This window comes from Phocoena sinus, chromosome 14, assembly GCF_008692025.1.
Source record: "Phocoena sinus isolate mPhoSin1 chromosome 14, mPhoSin1.pri, whole genome shotgun sequence".
NCBI lineage: Eukaryota > Metazoa > Chordata > Mammalia > Artiodactyla > Phocoenidae > Phocoena > Phocoena sinus.
Window position 1 is genome coordinate 61,312,035 of NC_045776.1, and position 21,987 is coordinate 61,334,021.

General features: G+C 39.4%; 1 protein-coding gene across 3 annotated transcripts in view; it reads right to left on the reverse strand.

Moving 5' to 3' along the window:
- SPIRE1 (spire type actin nucleation factor 1) overlaps positions 1-21,987 on the reverse strand; it is a 211,605-nt gene that overhangs the window by 52,971 nt on the left and 136,647 nt on the right. For all 3 annotated transcript variants that reach the window (XM_032602954.1, XM_032602953.1, XM_032602955.1), the window contains exon 4: positions 18,126-18,251. In XM_032602954.1, coding sequence (XP_032458845.1) covers positions 18,126-18,251 — 126 coding nt within the window. The remainder of the gene's footprint in view (positions 1-18,125; positions 18,252-21,987) is intronic.

The window sequence follows — 21,987 nt, forward strand, 5'->3', positions numbered from 1 at the left end:
AGACCAATACTCCATTAGAAAAATGGACAAAGAATATGGATACACAATTGAAAAATACAAATAGTTCTTAAGCATATGAAAAGGTACCTGATCTCATTCATTGTAAGGAAAATGTAAACTAAAACTATGAGATATAAATTTTCACTTATCACTTAGAAAACACATTATGAAGATGTAGAAAAACAGACACTCTTACACATTTCCAAGGAGAGTATCAATTGGTAAACCTCAATGGAGGACAATCTCATAAATTTTATGAAAATTATAAATGCACAATTTCTTTGACCCAGCAATTCTACTTTTAGGAATTTGTCTTATATATACAATCACACCCACAAAAAACAGGTTAAAAACTATCCATTGCAGCATTGTTTATAAAGAGCAAAAAATTGGAAGAGACTTATTAGTTGTCAATAGAGGACAGATTAAATCAATTACAGTCTATCCAAACAACAGAACATCACGGAGACACAAGAAATGTAAACACTATGTGCTGATATAAAATGATCTACAAGATTTATTATTAAATGAAAAAAGGAAGGTTCAGAACAGAATAAAAAAGGACGAAAAAATATTGATATTTTCTGTTAGTTATACATAAATCATCTGTGTAAGGACAAAGAAGAAATTAACAGTATTTGTTGCCTGTGGGAGACTGTGCAGCTAGGAGACAGAGGGAGAAGAGTGCAGCTTCTTGCACTATTTCTGGACTCCTGGAGCTTGAATCATGTGAGTTTTTTTATTTGTTAAAATAAAGTTAATTAAGTTCAAAAAGTTACAGGACCTGAAAAGTCTATAACTGAGTTCTGACATGATCTTCTATATAAAAGATTCTTCTGAAGCATTTTAACAGGGCGAGTAGTGACAAACCCAAAGAAACCTAGGGGCAGAGAGGGTAATTTCACTATTGCTGATGAGAGGAGTGTTCTGCACATTTACTAACTTTCACAAAATAAATCAAATAGAAAAAAGATAGACTTTGACAAGGACTCTAAAAAAGTTACAAATAATAAATGATTTAATTAAAATGAACACAATGGCAACCTTAAACAAACAGCTGGTGGTAGATTCTTTCTTTCAAAAAATATGTTCACCCCTTGGAGGACTGGAAATCCGTTTTGGCTCTAGGGAGAAATTTCCAGTTAACTTAAATGTCATCGCAGTTTTATTACTGGAGGTGTAGGGAGCAAACATGGGAGGGAGAGGCCAGGAGTATGAGAAAGCTAATTAAAATATACTTCAACATGTGAATTGAGATAGAGGTCTTGTGGCTTTATCTTTGTGCGTGCATTAAAGCAGAAAACAGTCTCAAGTCATGTCACAGCAGACGTCTTAGGAGTCAGCGTTACCTGGCAATGGCACTATGATGTAGGTGGACTTGGTTATACTGGCTGTGAGATACTGGGTGGGAAATAGTTACATTTGATTTTTTTCAACCAATTACAGGTTATAAAATGTGGTCATCTGATTTTAAACAACAGACAAAAGACAATTCCATAACAGCCTAATCAATTCCAAAAACACTGTTTTCCCCCCGTGGCAACAGAAGATACTTTATATATACATATATAGTATTCCATTTTAACTAAAATATTTTAGCACCATCTTGTTTAAGATTAACTGAGCTCAAAGATTTCATCACAAAATTATGATTCTTTTATAGGACTAATTGAAATAATATATGTAAATCACTTAATAAACTATTACAGCAATCATTCTCATTATATAGTGTAAAATTACTCATATAATCTTTTGAAAATTCATAATGAACCATACTGCTTTCCCACTCACGTTCTTAGCCCATAATTTCAATATATGGTCAAATACTAGCAGCTAAAAAGATAGAATGGCTCTAATCTGGGCACCTAGAAATCATCCTTCCATTACGGGGTTTTATTAAATTTAGGGTAAGATTTAACTAATCAGAAGAATGTGACTGGTGAAGTTTAAAATAAAGTCACATGTAAGTGAGAATCCCTCAAACACTTAGAAAATGGAGACACTGGCGTAATGCTCCTTCTAACAGCTGTATCTCTGAGTACCGGAAGAGGAAACAGGTGCCTCCACGGTGCCTCCATTCACACGCCACAGCCCACATCCCACTGCTGGACTGGCTGCTCCTGGGCTGTGGCTCTTACTGGAGTATCTTGTTCACCACTGTGTCCCCAGTGAAATGTAAATAGTAAGAGCACTGAATGCACGGCTGTTGGGAGAACTGCAGACTTAATGCACACCACAGCCTTAGAGCAGTGTCTGCACAGGATAAGCGTGAGAGAAATACTTGCTGTTATTCATTGTAGTAGCACCTGCCATATAGGAGACACATGACACAACTGTTGCATGAATGAATAAATTTTGCCAATTGATCCTAATTCCTTTGGGACCTAGTGCTTCTCTACTCGCCAGGATTTGCAATAGCCAAATATGGCTGCTGCATTCTCACAGGTCCCCGAAAGTCCCCCAGTCTCTGCCCACCCCCACACTCAGGTTTATGGAATCCTCCTGTACATCCTCATCTCCTACTGCAAGATCCATTTTTGGTGTTTGTCACTATTTCTAAATCCTTAGAAAGGAGTGTTAATCCCAATTCTTTCTATCACTATGGGCAGCTAATTGATTATAGTTTGTTAAACTGTGCTTCAGCTTTCCTCTCTATAAAATGAGGCGGGACACAAACAGTAACTGCCTGCTTATCAGGACTATCACGAAGTTTAAAGTGCTCACAAAGGCAATGAATAAGAGATAGTCAGGGATTACAAATGTTTATTTGAAAGTGACATAAATTGTTTGAGCCCAGAGCTGCAGCTGTGGGCTTTGGATCTTTTTTCCCAAAGCACATACATTTCCTTAGAGTGGAAATCTTTGAAAAAATTATAAAAATCCAGTAGCACTCCATCTCACCCCCTACTCCTCAGGTTCCCACTTTGGACAGCAGCTCGAATACAAGGGGATGGACTATAAAGGACTTAAGGCTGATTCTATTTTGCTCTATTTCTTCTTGAATGTTAATGTGTTAAACACTTAGGAAAATTCAACTATAGAACAAAATGTGACATTTACTAGGTTGAAAAAAATCTCATTAATGAAGGGCCCTAGTGTTGTCCTAAGCTGAGGAAGCAGCAAGGGGAACATTCCTAAAAAGATGACAGGAGATGCTGTCCTCAGTCCCTAATTCTATGACAAGGTTGGGAATATAAACATGGTCCTTGTCCCTAAGATGTTCAGTCTAATGAGGAGACGAACGTAAATGGTAATTCCAATACACTGTGATGAGTGACAGAAGCCAGAGCAGAGTGCTCTATGAATGAACACAGAGAATAAAGAAATTAACTTCGATCAGCAGAAGCATTTCAGAACAGTGGACATCTGAGTTAGGTCTTAAGTAGGCATTTTCTATGTGAGAGAAGAGAGGAGAAGGACATTTCCAGCAGGTGCAGAGGCCCTCGGCAATCAGGGGCTGGAGGAAGGTAGCAAAGCGTGAACGCGTGGTGAGCAACAGGGAATGAAGAGCCCAGAGAGGTCAGATTGGGGCCCGGCTGTAAACGGTCCCTATGCTGTGCTAAAGGGTCTAAACTTTCCACCTACAAGCATCAAGGAGTCAACACATCTTTACACAGGGACGGAAAGCTGGAGGATAGATGGAACACTGGAGGATAGACTGTACACGGGGACGGAACGCTGGAGGATACAGTCTATCCTCCATTAGGAGGCTTTGCCACAACTCAGGCAAGAGACGCAGACCACTGCACGAGCAAGGCACAGGTAAGAACGTGAAGGAGGCTCTGGATCTGGAGACAAGTCAGGAGTGTCAGGGGACCACGATTCGAAAGAGGTGGCAGAAATCAGATGTCCAACACCTGCCACAGTTCTCTAAGTCATTCAACGCTGATCCAAGATTTATATAGGCCCTATTACACTGCGGTTGCAGCAGTGAATTGGACAGAAAAGATCTCTGCCCTCAGTGAGAATGTATCCTAGTGGCAGATATGAATGAGGGGGAAAAGAGACCAGCAAAACAACTCTAGACTGTGATGGCTGCTAGAAAGGAAATACACAAGAGTAATGTGACTTTAAAGAAACAGGCCAAGTGCGCTCACTACATAAGAGCATTTAGGAGACGCCTCAGACGTCCTTTCAGCTGAGGACTGAAGGATACAAATGAAGAACCATAATTCAGAGGGTGAATGAACATAGCATTTATAAGAGGAGTTTAAGATGTCAACAAGCAACTAAATAATCAAGCACCACAGGTGCACTCACACTTAAGAAGAGATAAAGATCATTATGATCAGATAATCGGAAATGACAATCTACACTGTGATAGCCTGCCTCTGAAGAAATCCAAGATGGCTTAACGATATTAGACATCTTATCCCTCAAAGATCAAGATGTTTGGGGGTATTCTACCTTCATTCTGGGGTTATTTACATGTATGGCACAAGAAACTGCAAGGGGAGAGAAAACTTTCATCACTTTAAGTATATAATCTTCTAACCAAAATTACGTGCTTTAAAAACCTTTTACATGCCTTCTAATTAAGAGTTCTTATTGCAATGATATGAACATGTTTCATAATGTTCAATTATTATTATTATGATTTTTTTTTTTTTTTTTTTTTTTGGTGATACATGGGCCTCTCACTGTTGTGGCCTCTCCCGTTGCGGAGCACAGGCTCCAGACGCGCAGGCTCAGTGGCCACGGCTCACGGGCCCAGCCGCTCCGGGGCATGTGGGATCCTCCCGGACCGGAGCACGAACCCGTGTCCCCTGCATTGGCAGGCAGACTCTCAACCACTGTGCCACCAGGGAAGCCCTGTTCAATTATTTTTACTGTTCATTCACTTATGACTAATATTATTATATTAGGAATTTCTTCTTTCCAGGAATTTGCTTACCGTTAGATTTTAAAATACAGAAGTTTGGGACTTCCCTGGTGGTCCAGTGACTGAGACTCTGTGCTCCCAATGCAGGGGGCCCGGGTTTGATCCCTGGTCAGGGAACTAGATCCCACATGCTGCAAGTAAAGATCCTGCATGCTGCAACTAAGACTTGGTGCAGTCAAATAAATAAATAAATAAATTTAAAAATAAATAAAATACAGAAGTTTTAGTCCTCACTGACATCAGTACAGTAGCAATGTCAGTACTGAGTTTACAGCTCAATACTGACAACACTGAGCTTTCCTATAAAATCTACAACACTGAACTGCTTTCATGAAATCCATCTTGAATTTAAAATATAATATAAAACCGGATTTAAAAAATGGATAAAATATGATATAAAATAGTATACATTAACTTCCTAGCAAATTTTACTGGGAATGCATTTTAAATGTTTATCTGTATATATTTTGCCTACACAAAACAAGACTGGTACAAAAATGAGGAAAATCTTGAATGAATAGAACAAAGATTTAGTCACATGAATTGCACTTTCTGCAGAGCATTTTATGACTAGAAGGAATCTGAGCATGTCTATTTTGCCCCCACTTCCCTTTTTAAAGTGAAGTAAACAGAAATCTAGCAAAGGCTATTTGACTTAAGCCAGTCACATGACTAATGAGTGGAAGAATATGATTCACCAACACAAAAGGGGCTTTAAAAAATGACTGGTGTTGATATATTTTAAATATAATAAAAATGAAAAATGAGTTATTGCTTGAAAACAAGATTTTTTTTCAAAAGGTTCTTTTTAAACAGTGTACTTCCCTGATACATCAAGTTTTTTCTACAACGATAAATAGAGTTACACCTCTACTGTGAAAGGATTTCCTGGAGAAGGTGGGTAGGGCACACTACACACTAAATGTGGAGGCAATAATGTTACAGCAGGCTGGGAACATACTGTAATCAGTCAACTGACTTTCTAGTCTGGAAATAATTTTATCTCAATCTTTGACATTTCCATTTCCATAGTACTTCATACCTAAACCTAACATGACACGTCCCTCCTCCCATCCCATTCCCATCTGTGTGCATGTGTGAGACAGACAGACACACACACACGCTCTCGCACATGTTCCCTCATGAGCCCCCTTCTCCCCCAACTCCAAATTTTATTCTCTCTGGCTCACACCCACTTCTTCCCAACCCTGATTAAAAGCCTGTATCAAAGCGTACACCTGCACTTTCCTCCAGGGACTCTTGTCAGCCATGGACAAGTCTGTTGCAGGTGACTGTTCTTACAAGAAAACAGGAATAACTGCAGAGAGCACCTTCGCCAGGCTGGAGAGCGGAATGAGGATGGAAACACGGGCATCAGAAGTGCTGAGAACTTCCTTCTATGGGAACCTCTAAGCTAAGCCTCAGTTTACTAATCTACAAAGTGAGAGTCACAGGACTGGTCATGAAGACTAAATGATGCAAACAACAGCAGCCACTTTGCGGCTGTAGGGCTTAAAGTATGAGGAACTGATAAATAATTTCATGTAATAATAACAAAACCAGGGACTGATGATCAAAAACTACTTAGACAGCAATGAATTAAAGCACACTGCCATTAATATAATTTCCTTTTTTCCAACAAAGTAATTTACACTTGAAATTGCCAAGCTCAATCCTCCCCTCCCCACTGCACATGCTCACCAGCTCTAGCCAGTCGAGTTGGGCTGGGGGGGTTCACTGGCACGAGGGCACGGGCCATCTCTTCTTTCACGCGACCCTATGCACTAAATGGACGGCTCAGACAGTCCCTCCATCTACACTTACATACGAGAATATCAAATTGCTTATAAGACACGGGAACACGTACTCACTTTCAAGGATATCAAATTGCCTTTGAGACACAATAACAGCAGCCTATTCAAATCTTCTCTATCGTTTGGAGAACCACCTTAAAGGGTCTCATTCATTGTTTAAGAAGGAAATCATCACATCATGAAAAGATATCATTATGAAAATGAATTTACTTTCTAAATAAATAGATGGACTACAAGGCCTTGTGCTTTATAAAGTAGCTAGGTCTGGTAAATGTAATGACCACTTTATAGAACAATTATAACACTTGGAAATAGGTTATGGGTTTTATATTTTAATAAACTGCCAATTGAGCATATAAGAGGTTTAATATAATTAAAGTACTTTTGGTCTATCAAATCAATACATTATCAACAACTGAGCTCAAATGTTTTGATACTAATATTTTACCCTAATTTTATACACGCACACACAAGCACACGCACACACACAGATATATGGTTGTTTGAAACATCACTGATAATCAGATAATCAATCAACCTGTTGAATAAGACGTTATTACTTTGAAAATTCCAGTTGATATACAGTAACTCACAGGTATAGAAGAAAGATCGTCTGATTCTTTTTTTAAAAAGAAATCCCATGGGTTTTAAAAAACTTAATTAATTTATTTATTGGCTGCGTTGGGTCTTCGTTGCTGTGCGCAGGCTTTCTCTAGTTGTGGCAAGTGAGGGCTACTCTTCATTGTGGGGCGCGGGCTTCTCCTGTGGAGCACGGGCTTTAGGCATGCAGGCTTCAGTAGTCGCGGTGTGTGGGCTCAGTAGCTGCAGCACACGGGCTCTAGAGTGCAGGCTCAGTCGTTGTGGCATGCAGGCTCAGTAGCTGTGGCTCGTGGGCTCTAGAGTGCAGGCTCAGTAGTTGTGGCACACGGGCTTAGTTGCTCCGTGGCATGTGGGATCTTCCCGGACCAGGGATTGAACCCATGTCCCCTGCACTGGCAGGCTGATTCTTATCCACTGTGCCACCAGGGAAGTCCCTCGTCCGATTCTAAAATTGTGTATTTTGAGATCTTCAGAAAAAAAATCAAATTAGCCCAGAGTTTTTTATTATTAGTGTGAATTTAGCACTCTTAAGACTAGGTTAAAGGTTAAAGTGACTAACATACATATATGAACTAATATGTATGAAAATTTTCTTTAATTTCAAGAAAAATGCATACATTGAAGAGGAAAGGGAAATGCATTTGGACCCTATAAGACTTTATTCCTAAAACCTCAGTATTGACAGGCAATTTATGTAGTATAAAATCTGTAATTAAATAGTACAGAATGTTCATGCCAGGATTTCCACATATCTTATAGCTTACCTTCTCAAGACTCACTATTAAGTAAGTTCTTATTTATAAATTTAAAGAATGGAAAGGGCACTCAAAGGCCTCATCTACAGCCCACAAAACTTCCTGTATTTACTAGAAATATCTTGGTCAAAATGTTTCTAATAGTCAAAAATGCTTTCAAAACTGGCTTCTTTCAACCAGAACATTTCTGAAGCTCTGAAAACACAGACAGAATGCATAAATCATTTCAGTTCAACAGACATTTCTAGAGTGTTTCCTACATGCACACACTGCAGTAAGAGTCACCAACAGGAAAATGATTCAAAACACAGTCATTCATCTCAAGCACTATCTGGTCCAGCTGTAGAGAAACAGTTCGAAGACAAGCAAATAACTCCCGGGGAGTATGAGACGTGCAGGACTGAGGGGTATAAGACAGAGGGAGTGAAGGGTGGAGGGAGGTACCACGTGAGCAGGCTTTAGGTGGGTAAACAGGAGCTCACCAAGAAGGCAAGGCGGGGAGAGAATGCCAGGCAGAAAGAACAGAAATGTGCTAGGGCCACAGACATACAACAAGCATGATATATTCAGAAACTGTAAGTAATTCTGACTGGATAGTGTAAAATGCAAAGAAGGGAGAGTTGAAAAGGAGAATAAAAACACAACTAGGTGAAATGCCATAAGGCCTCGTGTGCAAGACAATGGAGTTTGGTTTCACTCTCTAGGCCATGAGGAGCCATGTTAACCAGAAAGCAAAGTGCCTTGTCAAGCTGCCAGGTGTCCAGTGATCAGGAAGGAGGAGCCAAACTGAAAATAACAACCACGCCCTTATTCCCTTACTGCAGCAGCGCAAACAAGAGGCCAACAAAGAGGTTTTGCTCTCCTTGCTCTATTTTCCCCTCAGAATGGCGCTGGGTGAGGTCAGGTGACAGGCGGTGCAGATGGGTGATCTTCTCACTGTGGAAGAGCACTGGACAGCAGGGCCCCGCATGTGTGGACCCAGGGCTGGTGGAGGGAAAGAGTGGAGGCAAGGGCCTTAGCCAAGGTCCTTCGAGTGCAGGTGCCGGGTGAGGAATGCAGGCGACGGGTGAGGAATGCAGGTGTGTGTGCCCCTGTGGCCTGTGGGTGTGACACACCAAGCTCACCATCCCCTACAGAAAACCAGAGTACAGCACTCAAGTCCCGTGTAGAAAGGGCAGCCCGCCCCCGGGAGGCCGGCCTGGGAAAGCAGGCCTCAGGTCAGGCCTGGAAGAGCACGCGGAGGTTTGGGCCTGGAGCCAGACTCCTCGGGTCAGATCTGTGACCTACAGCAATCATTCCCGACAAAGTGGAAGGTGAACTGGACAGAGAGAATTTACAGAGATGAGACCAGCAGGAGGCTACTGTAATAACCCAGGTTGGACATGTGGGCCTGAACTCTTGGTGAAGTGACTAAATCTAAGCCACACAGGACAAGAAGTGAATCCAGGAAGGACTGATAAACTGTCAGAAAATAGCGGGAAATAGCGGGAAGGGGAGGTCAAGGGACAATACCCGTTCAGGTGGCAGTGAGTGGAAGAGCTCAATGGGCAGGGGGTGAGGAACGAAAGCCCACGATTTCCAAGATGGAATGATCACAGGCTATCATGAGGACAAAGGTGTGTTCAGGTAAGCAGAGTACTGAAGTAGAGGAGGTGTCAAGGAGACAAAGCTAAAGTTTCTTTTATCAATCAAATCAGTCAAGATGCTGGCAGATGACAGTGACAATGGGTTCAAGAATAACAGAAGCAGATGGCATGAGGTTTTGGTACAAGTATGAAGAGTCATTGTTTAGAAGCAGCAGAGAGAGGGAATATCACCAACCGACCCCAGTCCAAAGATCTGAAGCTGTGGAGGACAGAGCAGCCTCCCACAAGAGGGAGGCAAGAGAAAGCACTGCTCTTGGGGGAGCGAGAGTCCTGAGAAGAGCCTGAGGGTACTGAGAAGGTCCTTTTAAAAATGGAGCAGAGTTTCCAGAAAGAAGAATGGAGATTCAAGTTTCTGCTTAGATATGTCAACAAAGCTTTTGCTTCATTTTAATGAATCATAAATTATATATTAAGAAAAAAAGGCCCTGAACCAAGATGGCGGAGTATAAGGATGTGCTCTCACTCCCCCTTGTGAGAACACCGGAATCACAACTAGCTGCTGGACAATCATCGACAGGAAGACACTGGAACTCACCAAAAAACATACCCCACATCCAAAGACAAAGGAGAAGCCACAATGAGAGGGTAGGAGGGGTGCAATCACAGTAAAATCAAATCCCATAACTCCTGGGTGGGTAACTCACAGACTGGAGAACACTTAAACCACAGAACTCCACTCACTGGCGTGAAGGTCCTGAGCCCCATGTCAGGCTTCCCAACCTGGGGGTCCGGCAACAGGAGGAGGAATTCCAAAAGAATCACACTTTGAAGGCTAGTGCGATCTGACTGCAGGACTTTGACATGACTGGAGGAAACAGAGCCTCCACTCTCGGAGGGTACACACAAAGTAGTGTGCGCATCGGGACCCAAGGGAAGGAGCAGTGACCCCAAGGGAGACTGAACCAGACCTACCTGCTAGTGTTGGAGGGTCTCCTGCCGAGGCAGGGGGTGGCTGTGGCTCACCATGGGGACAAGGACACTGGCAGCAGTTCTGGGAAGTACTCCTTGGAGTGAGCCCTCCCAGAGTCTGCCATTAGCCCCACTAAAGAGCCCAGGAAGGCTCCAGTGCTGGGTGCCTCAGGCCAAACAATCAACAGGGAGGGAATCCAGCCCCACCCATCAGCAGTCAAGCAGATTAAAGTTTTACTGAGCTCTGCCCACCAGAGCAACAGTCAGCTCTACCCACTACCAGTCCCTCCCATCAGGAAACTTGCACAAGCCTCTTAGATAGCCTCATCCACCAGAGGGCAGACAGCAGAAACAAGAAGAACTACAATCCTGCAGCCTGCGGAACAAAAACCACATTCACAGAAATATAGACAAGATGAAAAGGCAGAGGGCTACGTACCAGATGAAGGAACAAGATAAAACCGCAGAAAAACAACTAAATGAAGTGGAGATAGGCAGCCTTCCAGAAAAAGAATTCAGAATAATGATAGTGAAGATGATCCAGGACCTCAGAAAAAGAATGGAGGCAAAGACCGAGAAGATGCAAGAAATGCTTAACAAAGACCTAGAAGAATTAAAGAACAAACAAACAGAGATGAACAATACAATAACTGAAATGAAAACTACACTAGAAGGAATCAGTAGCAGAATAACTGAGGCAGAAGAACGGATAAGTGACCTGGAAGACAGAATGGTGGAATTCACTGCCATGGAACAGAATAAAGAAAAAAAGAATGAAAAGAAAAGAAGACAGCCTAAGAGACCTCTAGGACAACATTAAACTCAACAACATTCGCATTATAGGGGTCCTAGAAGGAAAAGAGAGAGAAAGGACCAGAGAAAATATTTGAAGAGATTATAGTCGAAAACTTCCCTTACATGAGAAAGGAAATAGCCACCCAAGTCCAGGAAGTACAGCGAGTCCCATACAGGATAAACCCAAGGAGAAACACGCTGAGACACATAGTAATCAAATTGCCAAAAATTAAAGACAACGAAAAATTATTGAAAGCAGCAAGGGAAAAACGACAAATAACATACAAGGGAACTCCCATAAGATTAACAGCTGATTTCTCAGCAAAAACTCTACAAGCCAGAAGGGAGTGGCATGATATACTTAAAGTGAGGAAAGGGAAGAACCTACAACCAAGATTACTCTACCCAGCAAGGATCTCATTCAGATTCCATGGAGAAATCAAAAGCTTTACAGACAAGCAAGGGCTAAGAGAATTCAACACCACCAAACCAGCTCTACAACAAATGCTAAAGAAACTTCTCTAAGTGGGAAACACAAGAGGAGAAAAGGACCTACAAAAACAAACCCAAAACAATTAAGAAAATGGTCACAGGAACGTACATATCGATAATTATCGTAAACGTGAATGGATTAAATGCTCCAACCAAAAGACACAGGCTTGCTGAATGGATTCAAAAACAAGACCCATATATATATGCTGTCTACAAGAGATCCACTTAAGACCTAGGGACACATACAGACTGAAAGTGAGGGGATGGAAAAAGATATTCCATGCAAACGGAAATCAAAAGAAAGCCGGAGTAGCAATACTCATATCAGATAAAATAGACTTTAAAATAAAGAATGTTACAAGAGGCAAGGAAGGACACTACATAATGATCAAGGGATCAATCCAAGAAGAAGATATAACAATTATAAATATATATGCACCCAACACAGGAGCACCTCAATACATAAGGCAACTGCTAACAGTTGTAAAAGAGGAAATTGACAGTAACACAATAATAGTGGGGGACTTTAACACCTCACTTACGCCAATTGACAGATCATCCAAAATGAAAATAAATAAGGGAACAGAAGCTTTAAATGATACAATAGACCAGATAGATTTAATTGATATTTATAGGATATTCCATCCAAAAACAGATTACACTTTCTTCTCAAGTGTGCACGGAACATTCTCCAGGATAGATCACATCTTGGGTCACAAATCAAACCTCAGTAAATTTAAGAAAACTGAAATCATATCAAGCATCTTTTCTGACCACAATGCTATGAGATTGGAAATCAATTACAGGGAAAAAAACGTAAAAAACACAAACACATGGAGGCTAAACAATACATTACTAAATAACCAAGAGATCATTAAAGAAATCAAAGAGGAAATCAGAAAATACCTACAGACCAACGACAATGAAAAGACCATGATCCAAAACCTATGGGATGCAGCAAAAGCAGTTCTAAGAGGGAAGTTTATAGCAATACAAGCCTACCTCAAGAAACAAGAAAATTCTCAGATAAACAATCTAACCTTACACCCAAATGAACTAGAGAAAGAAAAAAAAACAAAACCCAAAGTTAGCAGAAGGAAAGATATCATAAGGATCAGAGCAGGAATAAATGAAATAGAAACAAAGAAAACAGTAGCAAAGATCAATAAAACTATGAGCTGGTTCTTTGAGAAGATAAACAAAATTGATAAACCATTAGCCAGACTCATCAAGAAAAAGAGGGAGAGGACTCAAATCCATAAAATTAGAAATGAAAAAGGAGAAGTTACACCAGACACTGCAGAAATACAAAGCATCCTAAGAGACTACTACAAGCAACTCTATGCCAATAAAATGGACAACGTGGAAGAAATGGACATATTCTTAGAAAGGTATAACCTTCAAAGACTGAACCAGGAAGAAATAGAAAATATGAACAGACCAATCAGAGTAATGAAATTGAAACTGTGATTAAAAATGTTCCAACAAACAAAAGTCTAGGACCAGATGGCTTCACAGGTGAATTCTATTAAACATTTAGAGAAGAGGTAACACCTATCCTTCGCAAACTCTTCCAAAATATAGCAGAGGGAGGAACACTCCCAAACTCATTCTATGAGGCCACCATCACCCTGATACAAAAACCAGACAAAGATACTACAAAAGAAGAAAATTACAGACCAATATCACTGATGAATATAGATACAAAAATCCTCAACAAAATACTAGCAAACAGAATCCAACAACACATTAAAAGGATTGTACACCATGATCAAGTGGGATTTATCCCAAGGATACAAGGATTCTTCAATATATGCAAATCAATCAATGTGAGACACCATATTAAAAAATTGAAGAAGAAAAACCATATGATCATCTCAGTAGATGCAAAAAAGCTTTTGACAAAATTCAACACCCATTTATCATAAAAACTCTCCAGAAAGTGGGCACAGAGGGAACCTACCTCAACATAATAAAGGCCATATGTGACAAACCCACAGCAAACATCATTCTCAATGGTGAAAAACTGAAAGCATTTCCTCTATGATCAGGAACAAGACAAGGATGTCCACTCTCACCACTATTATGCTACATAGTTTTGGAAGTCCTAGCCACGGCAATCAGAGAAGAAAAAGAAATAAAAGGAATGCAAATTAGAAAAGAAGAAGTAAGACTGTCAGTTTCCAGATGACATGGTACTATACACAGAGACTCCTAAAGATGCCACCAGGAAACTACTAGAGCTAATCAATGAATTTGGTAAAGTTGCAGGATACAAAATTAATGCAAAGAAATCTCTTGCATTCCTATACACTAATGATGAAAAATCTGAAAGAGAAATTAAAGAAACACTCCCACTTACTACTTCAACAAAAAGAATAAAATACCTAAGAATAAACCTACCTAGGGAGACAACAGACCTGTATGCAGAAAACTATAAGACACCGATGAGAAAAATAAAGATGACACAAACAGATGTAGAGATATACCATGTTCTTGGATTGGAAGAATCAATATTGTGAAAATGACTATACTACCAAAAGCAATCTACAGATTCAATGCAATCCCTATCAAATTACCAGTGGCATTTTTTATGGAACTGGAACAAAAAATCTCAAAATTTGTATGTAGACACAAAAGACCCCGAATAGCCAAAGCAGTCTTGAGGGGAAAAAATGGAGCTGGAGGAATCAGACTCCCTGACTTCGGACTATACTACAAAGCAACAGTAATCAAGACAATATGGTAATGACACAAAACGAGAAACATAGATCAATGGGAGGAGATAGAAAGCCCAGTGATAAACCCACGCACCTATGGTCAAGTAATCTATGACAAAGGAGGCAAGGATATACAATGGAGAAAAGACAATCTCTTCAATAAGTGGTGCTGGGAAAACTGGACAGCTACATGTAAAAGAATGAAATTAGGACACTCCCTAATACCATACACAAAAATAAACTCAAAATGGATTAGAGACCTAAATGTAAGACCAGACACTATAAAACTCTTAGAGGAAAACATAGGAAGAACACTCTTTGACATAAATCACAGCAAGATCTTTTTTTGATCCACCTCCTAAGGTAATGGAAATAAAAACAAATGGTACCTAATGAAAGTTCAATGCTTTTGCACAGCAAAGGAAACCATAAATAAGACGAAAAAATAACCCTCAGAATGGGAGAAAATATTTGCAAACGAATCAACAGACAAAGGATTAATCTCCAAAACATATAAACAGCTCATGCAGCTCAATATTAAAGAAACAAACAACCCAATCAGAAAATGGGCAGAAGACCTAAATAGACATTCTCCAAAGAAGACATACAGATGGTCAAGAAGCACATGAAAAGCTGCTCATCATCACTAATTATTAGAGAAATGCAAATCAAAACTACAATGAGGTATCACCTCACACCAGTTAGAATGGGCATCATCAGAAAATCTACAAACAACAAATGTTGGAGAGGGTGTGGAGAAAAGGCAACCCTCTTGCACTGCTGGTGGGAATGTAGATTGATACAACCACTATGGAGACCAGTATGGAGGTTCCTTAAAAAACTAAAAATAGAATTACCATATGATCCAGCAATCCCACTACTACTGGGCATATACCCAGAGAAAACCATAATTCAAAAAGACACATGCACACCAATGTTCATTGCAGCACTATTTACAATAGCCAGCTCATGGAAGCAACCTAAATGCCCACTGACAGACGAATGGATAAAGAAGATGTGGCACATACATACAATGGAATATTAGTCAGACATAAAAAGGAATGAAATTGGGTCATTTGTTGAAACGTGGATGGATCCAGAGACTGTCATACAGAGTGAAGTAAGTCAGAAAGAGAAAAATAAATATTGTATATTAATGCATGTATGTGGAACCTAGAAAAATGGTACAGATGAACTGGTTTGCAGGCAGAGTTGAGACACAGATGTAGAGAACAAACATATGGACACCAAGCGGGGAAAGCCACGGTGCGGTGGGGATGGTGGTGTGATTAATTGGGCAATTGGGATTGACATGTATACACTGATGTGTATAAAATTGATGAATAGTAAGAACCTGCTGTATAAAAAAAGAATGGAAAAGGTTGAGAAGAGATCAGCAAAGTAAGGAACAAGAGTAGGAGATGATTAAACAGGACACAACTCGTGTCTATGAAGACCCAGATGTGGGGTGGTGCCAGAAGTTGACAGGGTGAGATACGGCCAAAACCCCGACCTCAACCTTGACCAGGGCCTGGCTGGTCCCTGTGGGCATCACAAAAGCCACCAATGGTTCCAAACACTCGTGTTCTTTTACTCCATTTGTGTGCATTTTCTTTAAATAGACTTATTTAAATAAATAATCCCTTTCTAAGAATTTGTCTGGCAAAGCAAAGTTTTCATCAAGAACAAATAAAAAAATTGAAGCTCATTGCAATAGAAAATTTATTAATCCTGTTCTTTAAGCTCAGAAATGATTTCTAAGACTGTCTGTGTTGGAAGGGCTCTAAGAGCTCATTTGCTTCACTCTAACCCCACAGGACTCTACTTATGCCCTAAAAATACCACTAGCCTCTCTGGAGAAGACAATCTCAATTCCAACAAGCTAGAGAAGACAATTACCCCAAAAAAAGTAATCTTTTTAGTAAATCTACTCTACTAAACCTTAATTGAGGATGTGCTTTTGGATGTTTACTCGGAAGCTTTTAACTGGACCCTCTGTCCTCTGGTTCTGTCCAGGAGGAAAAGCTAGTTTATGACGTATTTATAATTATTCTTCAAATAACAATTAGTTCACCCTTTCTACCCTGTTAAAGACTTTCTTCTTGGGTCCAATTCTATAAATTCCTAGAAAAATAGACATAACTTTTCATTAGCCTATCAAAAAAGACAGACTATAAGCAGTATCCTGGTTAGAACTAAAGAGGAAAGCTTGGAGCTCTTATTCATACATATAAAATGGATTTATTTAAGGTGATTTATTAAGGGTGATCTGAATAAACTTACATATTACCAGAACTAATTAGTCGTACTTTATTTAATATAGTACACATCCCATATGTGTACTATATTACACATCCCATATGTGTCTCTCCCCAAACTGTGTCATCGTGGGTTTTAAACTAGTGTTTCAGATAAACTCCATACTTCAGTCACAAAAGAAATGATACCCACCACTGATCATGTACTGAGCTCTTACTACGTGCCAGGTGCTTTACAAAGATCTCAAGAATCTTCACAATTGTCTGTGGGATGTGAAATATGGCAATTCACCTTGTAAATAAATTAGAATGATTCTCTTTGGACTCTACATGAAATTCTTTTTCAACTAAAATGTTTTTATTACACAAAGTTTTATAAAAATTGAAAAATACACAAGTTATATAAAGTAAAAAGGGAAAGCTCCCTCTACCCCCACCCTGCCTCTGTACTCTTTCTATTCCGTAGTACAGAGTTTGGAAGGTTTATTTTTATATATTAAGTAGGTCAGCTGTGTTTCCCATTCTTGGATAAGTAGCCTTCTATAGGAGACATTCTATGGGGCCCAGCAGCACACTCCTCTCTGGGCACCAGGGCTATATGCGACAGAAGTGACCCTCTGTGGGCTGCATGGGCCTTCAGTTGCGGCAGGGCTGACTGCTGTGGGTGCGCTGGTGAGTGCGGCTGGACCCCGGCCTGGTTGGCTGCCAGCCCCTGCCTCATGCAGTGACTACTGGCCCACTGTGAGTGGGTACACATAGTATTTTTAACTCATAGACACTGATAGATAATAAACAAAATAGCTAAAATGAGATTCTGGATTATCTGAAAGTTAATTCATATCTCCTGCATTAAATATTTAATCACATCCACTATAAAAGTTAAATCATCAGATGTGTAGCTTCCTCTCTGCATCCTTATCCCTTCCTGAAAGACACACTAACATTTTTTTACAATGGACAAAAGAAGAGTGGCAGAAAGAGGGTGAAAAGCAAGTCACATGGGAAACTGACTAAACCAGTTCAGTAACATTTTCCATTTGTAAGGAAGCTTTATGAAAATCTTTGTTTTATTAAATGGATTCACACAGTAACATTTTAAAGAACAGATTTAATTCTGCCTAAGTTGCTTCTTTCCTGAATGATTTTCAGCACTCATCAGGATGGCAATAAATATTTTAAATAATATGATAGGCAATGTTGAAAATTCAGGTTTTCTTTCACAATGCCATTAAATAGGAAAGCAGTAGTACTTACCTCCTTTGCACTCTTAATTTTAGTCAGAAATGTATACAGCTCCATTGTCTCTGCAAATAGTGCACGACACACTGCCTGATAATGATTTGGTGCCTCTGATGCAGTTGGGAGATGAGCAGCACATAACTACAGAAGAGGAAAATACAAGTACTTTTTTATTATCTGTGGGGTTTTTGTACCTTAAAAACAGACACACCCAGTATATTCACATTTTCATATCAGACAGCAAGGCAATCCCACAATTCCCATCACCCAAAGCTTAATGCATCACAAGACGACCAGTAAAGTCCACACAATTATACGGAAAAAGTGGTCCAGTAACTAACAAACACCCAGCAGCACAGATGAGCTTACTAGAATTAGTTAGCTTCTACTTGAAAACGATAGGGCATGTGTAAAAGTTTTGGTTGGGAGTAGAAAGGGAACTACCAATTACTGAGTACTGATCAGAACTCAGGTATTTTAATAACTACCATTTATTGAGTATTTATCATGCCATGTTTGACATGTCGTATACACAGCATAATATCATTTACTCTTCAACGTAACCCTGAATTAGCACCATTACATAGCAACAGAAACTAAGGCTTCAGAGGAGTCACGTGACTTGTCCACAGTCATAAAGTTAACATAAGGGAGAAGGAGAATTTGACACAGTCCTATTTGATTCTGAAGCCCAGGATCATTCTAATACACACTGAGTTGTATAATTTAGTAAAAAGAATGTCAGGAAGACATGGGGACCACTGGGAAGATACCTCGTCAGTAGATGGAGAGTGGAGGAAAGAGGGCAGAGGGCAACTGGTGATACTACCAGTCCTAATGTCCTTTACAATACACAGCCCATAACCCCCACAAAACTACTTGTAGGTAAAAGATGCAATTTAACATCACGCACAACAATTTAGAAAAATCAAACACAGCTTATTAGATTGGAAAAGACATCCTGTCAAGAGCCTAGTGCATTTTATTAAAAAGATAACTTTATCTTTCTATAAAATAATAGTTTTGTATCTGTGTACAACGGTTATGTTTTAAGGTACTTCATTTGCATTAAAAAGTTGTAAGTTCTCCCTTATTCTTTACTATATTCAGTAAACTTGACATTAATATAATTACTGAAAATACACATTTATTATATTCAATAACTTGTATCTTTTGGAGAGTAAAAGATATCTTTGTAGCTTATAATATCCTTCACAATGTGTCTTTCTGTTATTTTTGTCATTTGTAGTAAGTATTATATGCAATTTAATAGATTACTATCTTTAATAAAATACATTCTCAGGAAAATATCTTGAGTTTCAGTAAGAAACTTTTTCCACAGTACCAAAAACAGGCTAAGAATTGATTCCTTGGGAGCATGAAAAGCAAAAATCTCACAAGCTTAATTATTCAAAAAGTGACCAATGAACAGAGTATATTTTTTGCACAATTATTTTTGTACGCAGAAAACAGCTTCCCATATAGAATTATCATTTCCAAGGTTATGAAAGGCATCTGCTAGGACTTTCACCTTTCACTAATCCCACAATTTTATATTCCAATTATATGTTCTGAATATGGCATAACATTTTTGACTGTAATTCACAGTAAGAAATACATTTTAGGGGGCTTCCCTGTGGCACAGTGGTTGAGAGTCCGCCTGCCAATACAGCGGACACGAGTTCAAGCGCTCGTCTGGAAAGATCCCACATGCCGCAGAGCAACTAAGCCCGTGAGCCACAACTACTGAGCCTGCACTCTAGAGCCCATGAGCCACAACTACCGAGCCCGTGTGCCACAACTACTGAAGCCCGCATGCCACAACTACTGAAGCCCGTGCGCCTAGAGCCTGTGCTCCACAACAAGCCACCACAATAAGAAGACCGCACACCGCAACGAAGAGTAGCCCCTGCTCGCCGCAACTAGAAAAAGCCCGCGTGCAGCAACAAAGACACAACGCAGCCAAAAATTAAATAAATAAATAAATAGAAATACATTTTACATAAGGATTCAAACACATGCATATGTATATGTTTTATACACAAAAATTTCACAGAACAAAACTTACACATTCAATTGATTTCACAACCCACTAACAGGCTGTGCCCTGCAACTTGGAAAACACTGGTGTAAAACTCTAAAAATTTTTTAATGCACATGATATAATCTTATATGTAGAAAATCCACAAAAACTATTAGAACTAAGAAGCAATTTTAGCAAAGTTGTGGGATACATGATCAACACAAAAAAGTTCTATTTCTATACAATACTAATGAACAATCAGAAAATGAAATTAGAAAACAATACCATTTTTTTTAATAGCAAAAAAATAAAATACTAAGGAATAAATTTAACCAAGGAGGTGCAAGCCTTACACACTAAAAACTCTAAAGCATTGCTGAAAGAAATTAAAGAAGACTTACATAAATGGAAAGACATCCCGTATCCATGGGTTGGAAGACTTAATATTGTTAAGACAGTAATACTACACAAAATGATCTACAGATTGAATGCAATCCCTAACTAATTCCCAAAGGCCTTTTTTGAAGAAATGGAAAAGCTGATCTTAAAGTTCATATAGAATTGCAAGGGGCCCCAAATAGCTGAGACAATCTTGAAAAGAACAGAGCTAGAAGACTCAAACTTCCAAATTTCAAAACTTACCTCAAAGTTATACTAATCACAACAAAGTGGTACTTGCATAAGGACAAACATACAGATCAATGAAATAGAACTGAGTCCAGAAATAAACCCATATATCTATGATTGATTGATTGTTCACGAAAGCGCCCAGATCATTAAGTAGGGAAAGAATATTCTCTTCAACAAATGATGCTGGGAAAACTGGATATCCACATGTAGGAAAAAAAAAAAAAAAAATGAAGTAGTGGTACCCTTATCTCACACCATACATAAATATTAACTCAAAATGGATCAGGGGGCTTCCCTGGTGGCGCAGTGGCTGAGAGTCCGTCTGCCGATGCAGGGGACACGGGTTCGTGCCCCAGTCTGGGAAGATCCCACATGCCACGAAGTGGCTGGGCCTGTGAGCCATGGCCACTGAGCCTGCGCGCCCAGAGCCTGTGCTCCGCAACGGGAGAGGCCACAACAGTGAGAGACCCGTGTATCGCCAAAAAAAAAAAGGATCAGAGACCTAAATATAAGAACCAAAACTATAAAACTCTTAGACGAAACCATAGGCATAAACCTTCATGGTCGTGGATTCAGTACTGGTTTTTAAGATATGATACCAAAAGCACAAGAAATAGCATATCTTGTTTTATTGCACTATACTGTGCATCGCAGATATTGTGTTTTTTTACAAATTGAAAGTTTGTAGCGACCCTGCATTGGGCAAGTATATCAGTGCCATTTTTCCAACAGCATTTGTTCACTTCTTGTCTCCATGTCACATTTTGGTAATTCTCGCAATATTTCAAACTTTTTCATTATTATTACATTCATTATGGTGATCTGTGATCAGTGATTTTTGGTATTACTACTGTAACTTTTTTTTAATTTTGAAATTAAGGTATGTACATTGTTTTAGACATAATGCTATTACACACTTAATAGACTATTGTATAGCATAAAGATAACTTTTATATGCAGTGGGGACCCAAAATATTCATGTAACTCGCTTTATTGCAATATTTGCTTTATTGCAGTGGTCTGGAACTAAACCTGCAATATCTCCGAGGTATGCCTATAAATGGATAAATTAGACTTCATCAAAGTTAAAAATTTTTGTACATCAAAGGACACTATCAAGAGAGTGAAAAGATAATCCACAGAATCAGAGAAAATATTTGCGAATCATATATCTAATAAGGATCTAGTATCCATAATACATAAAGAACTCAAACTCAACAAAAG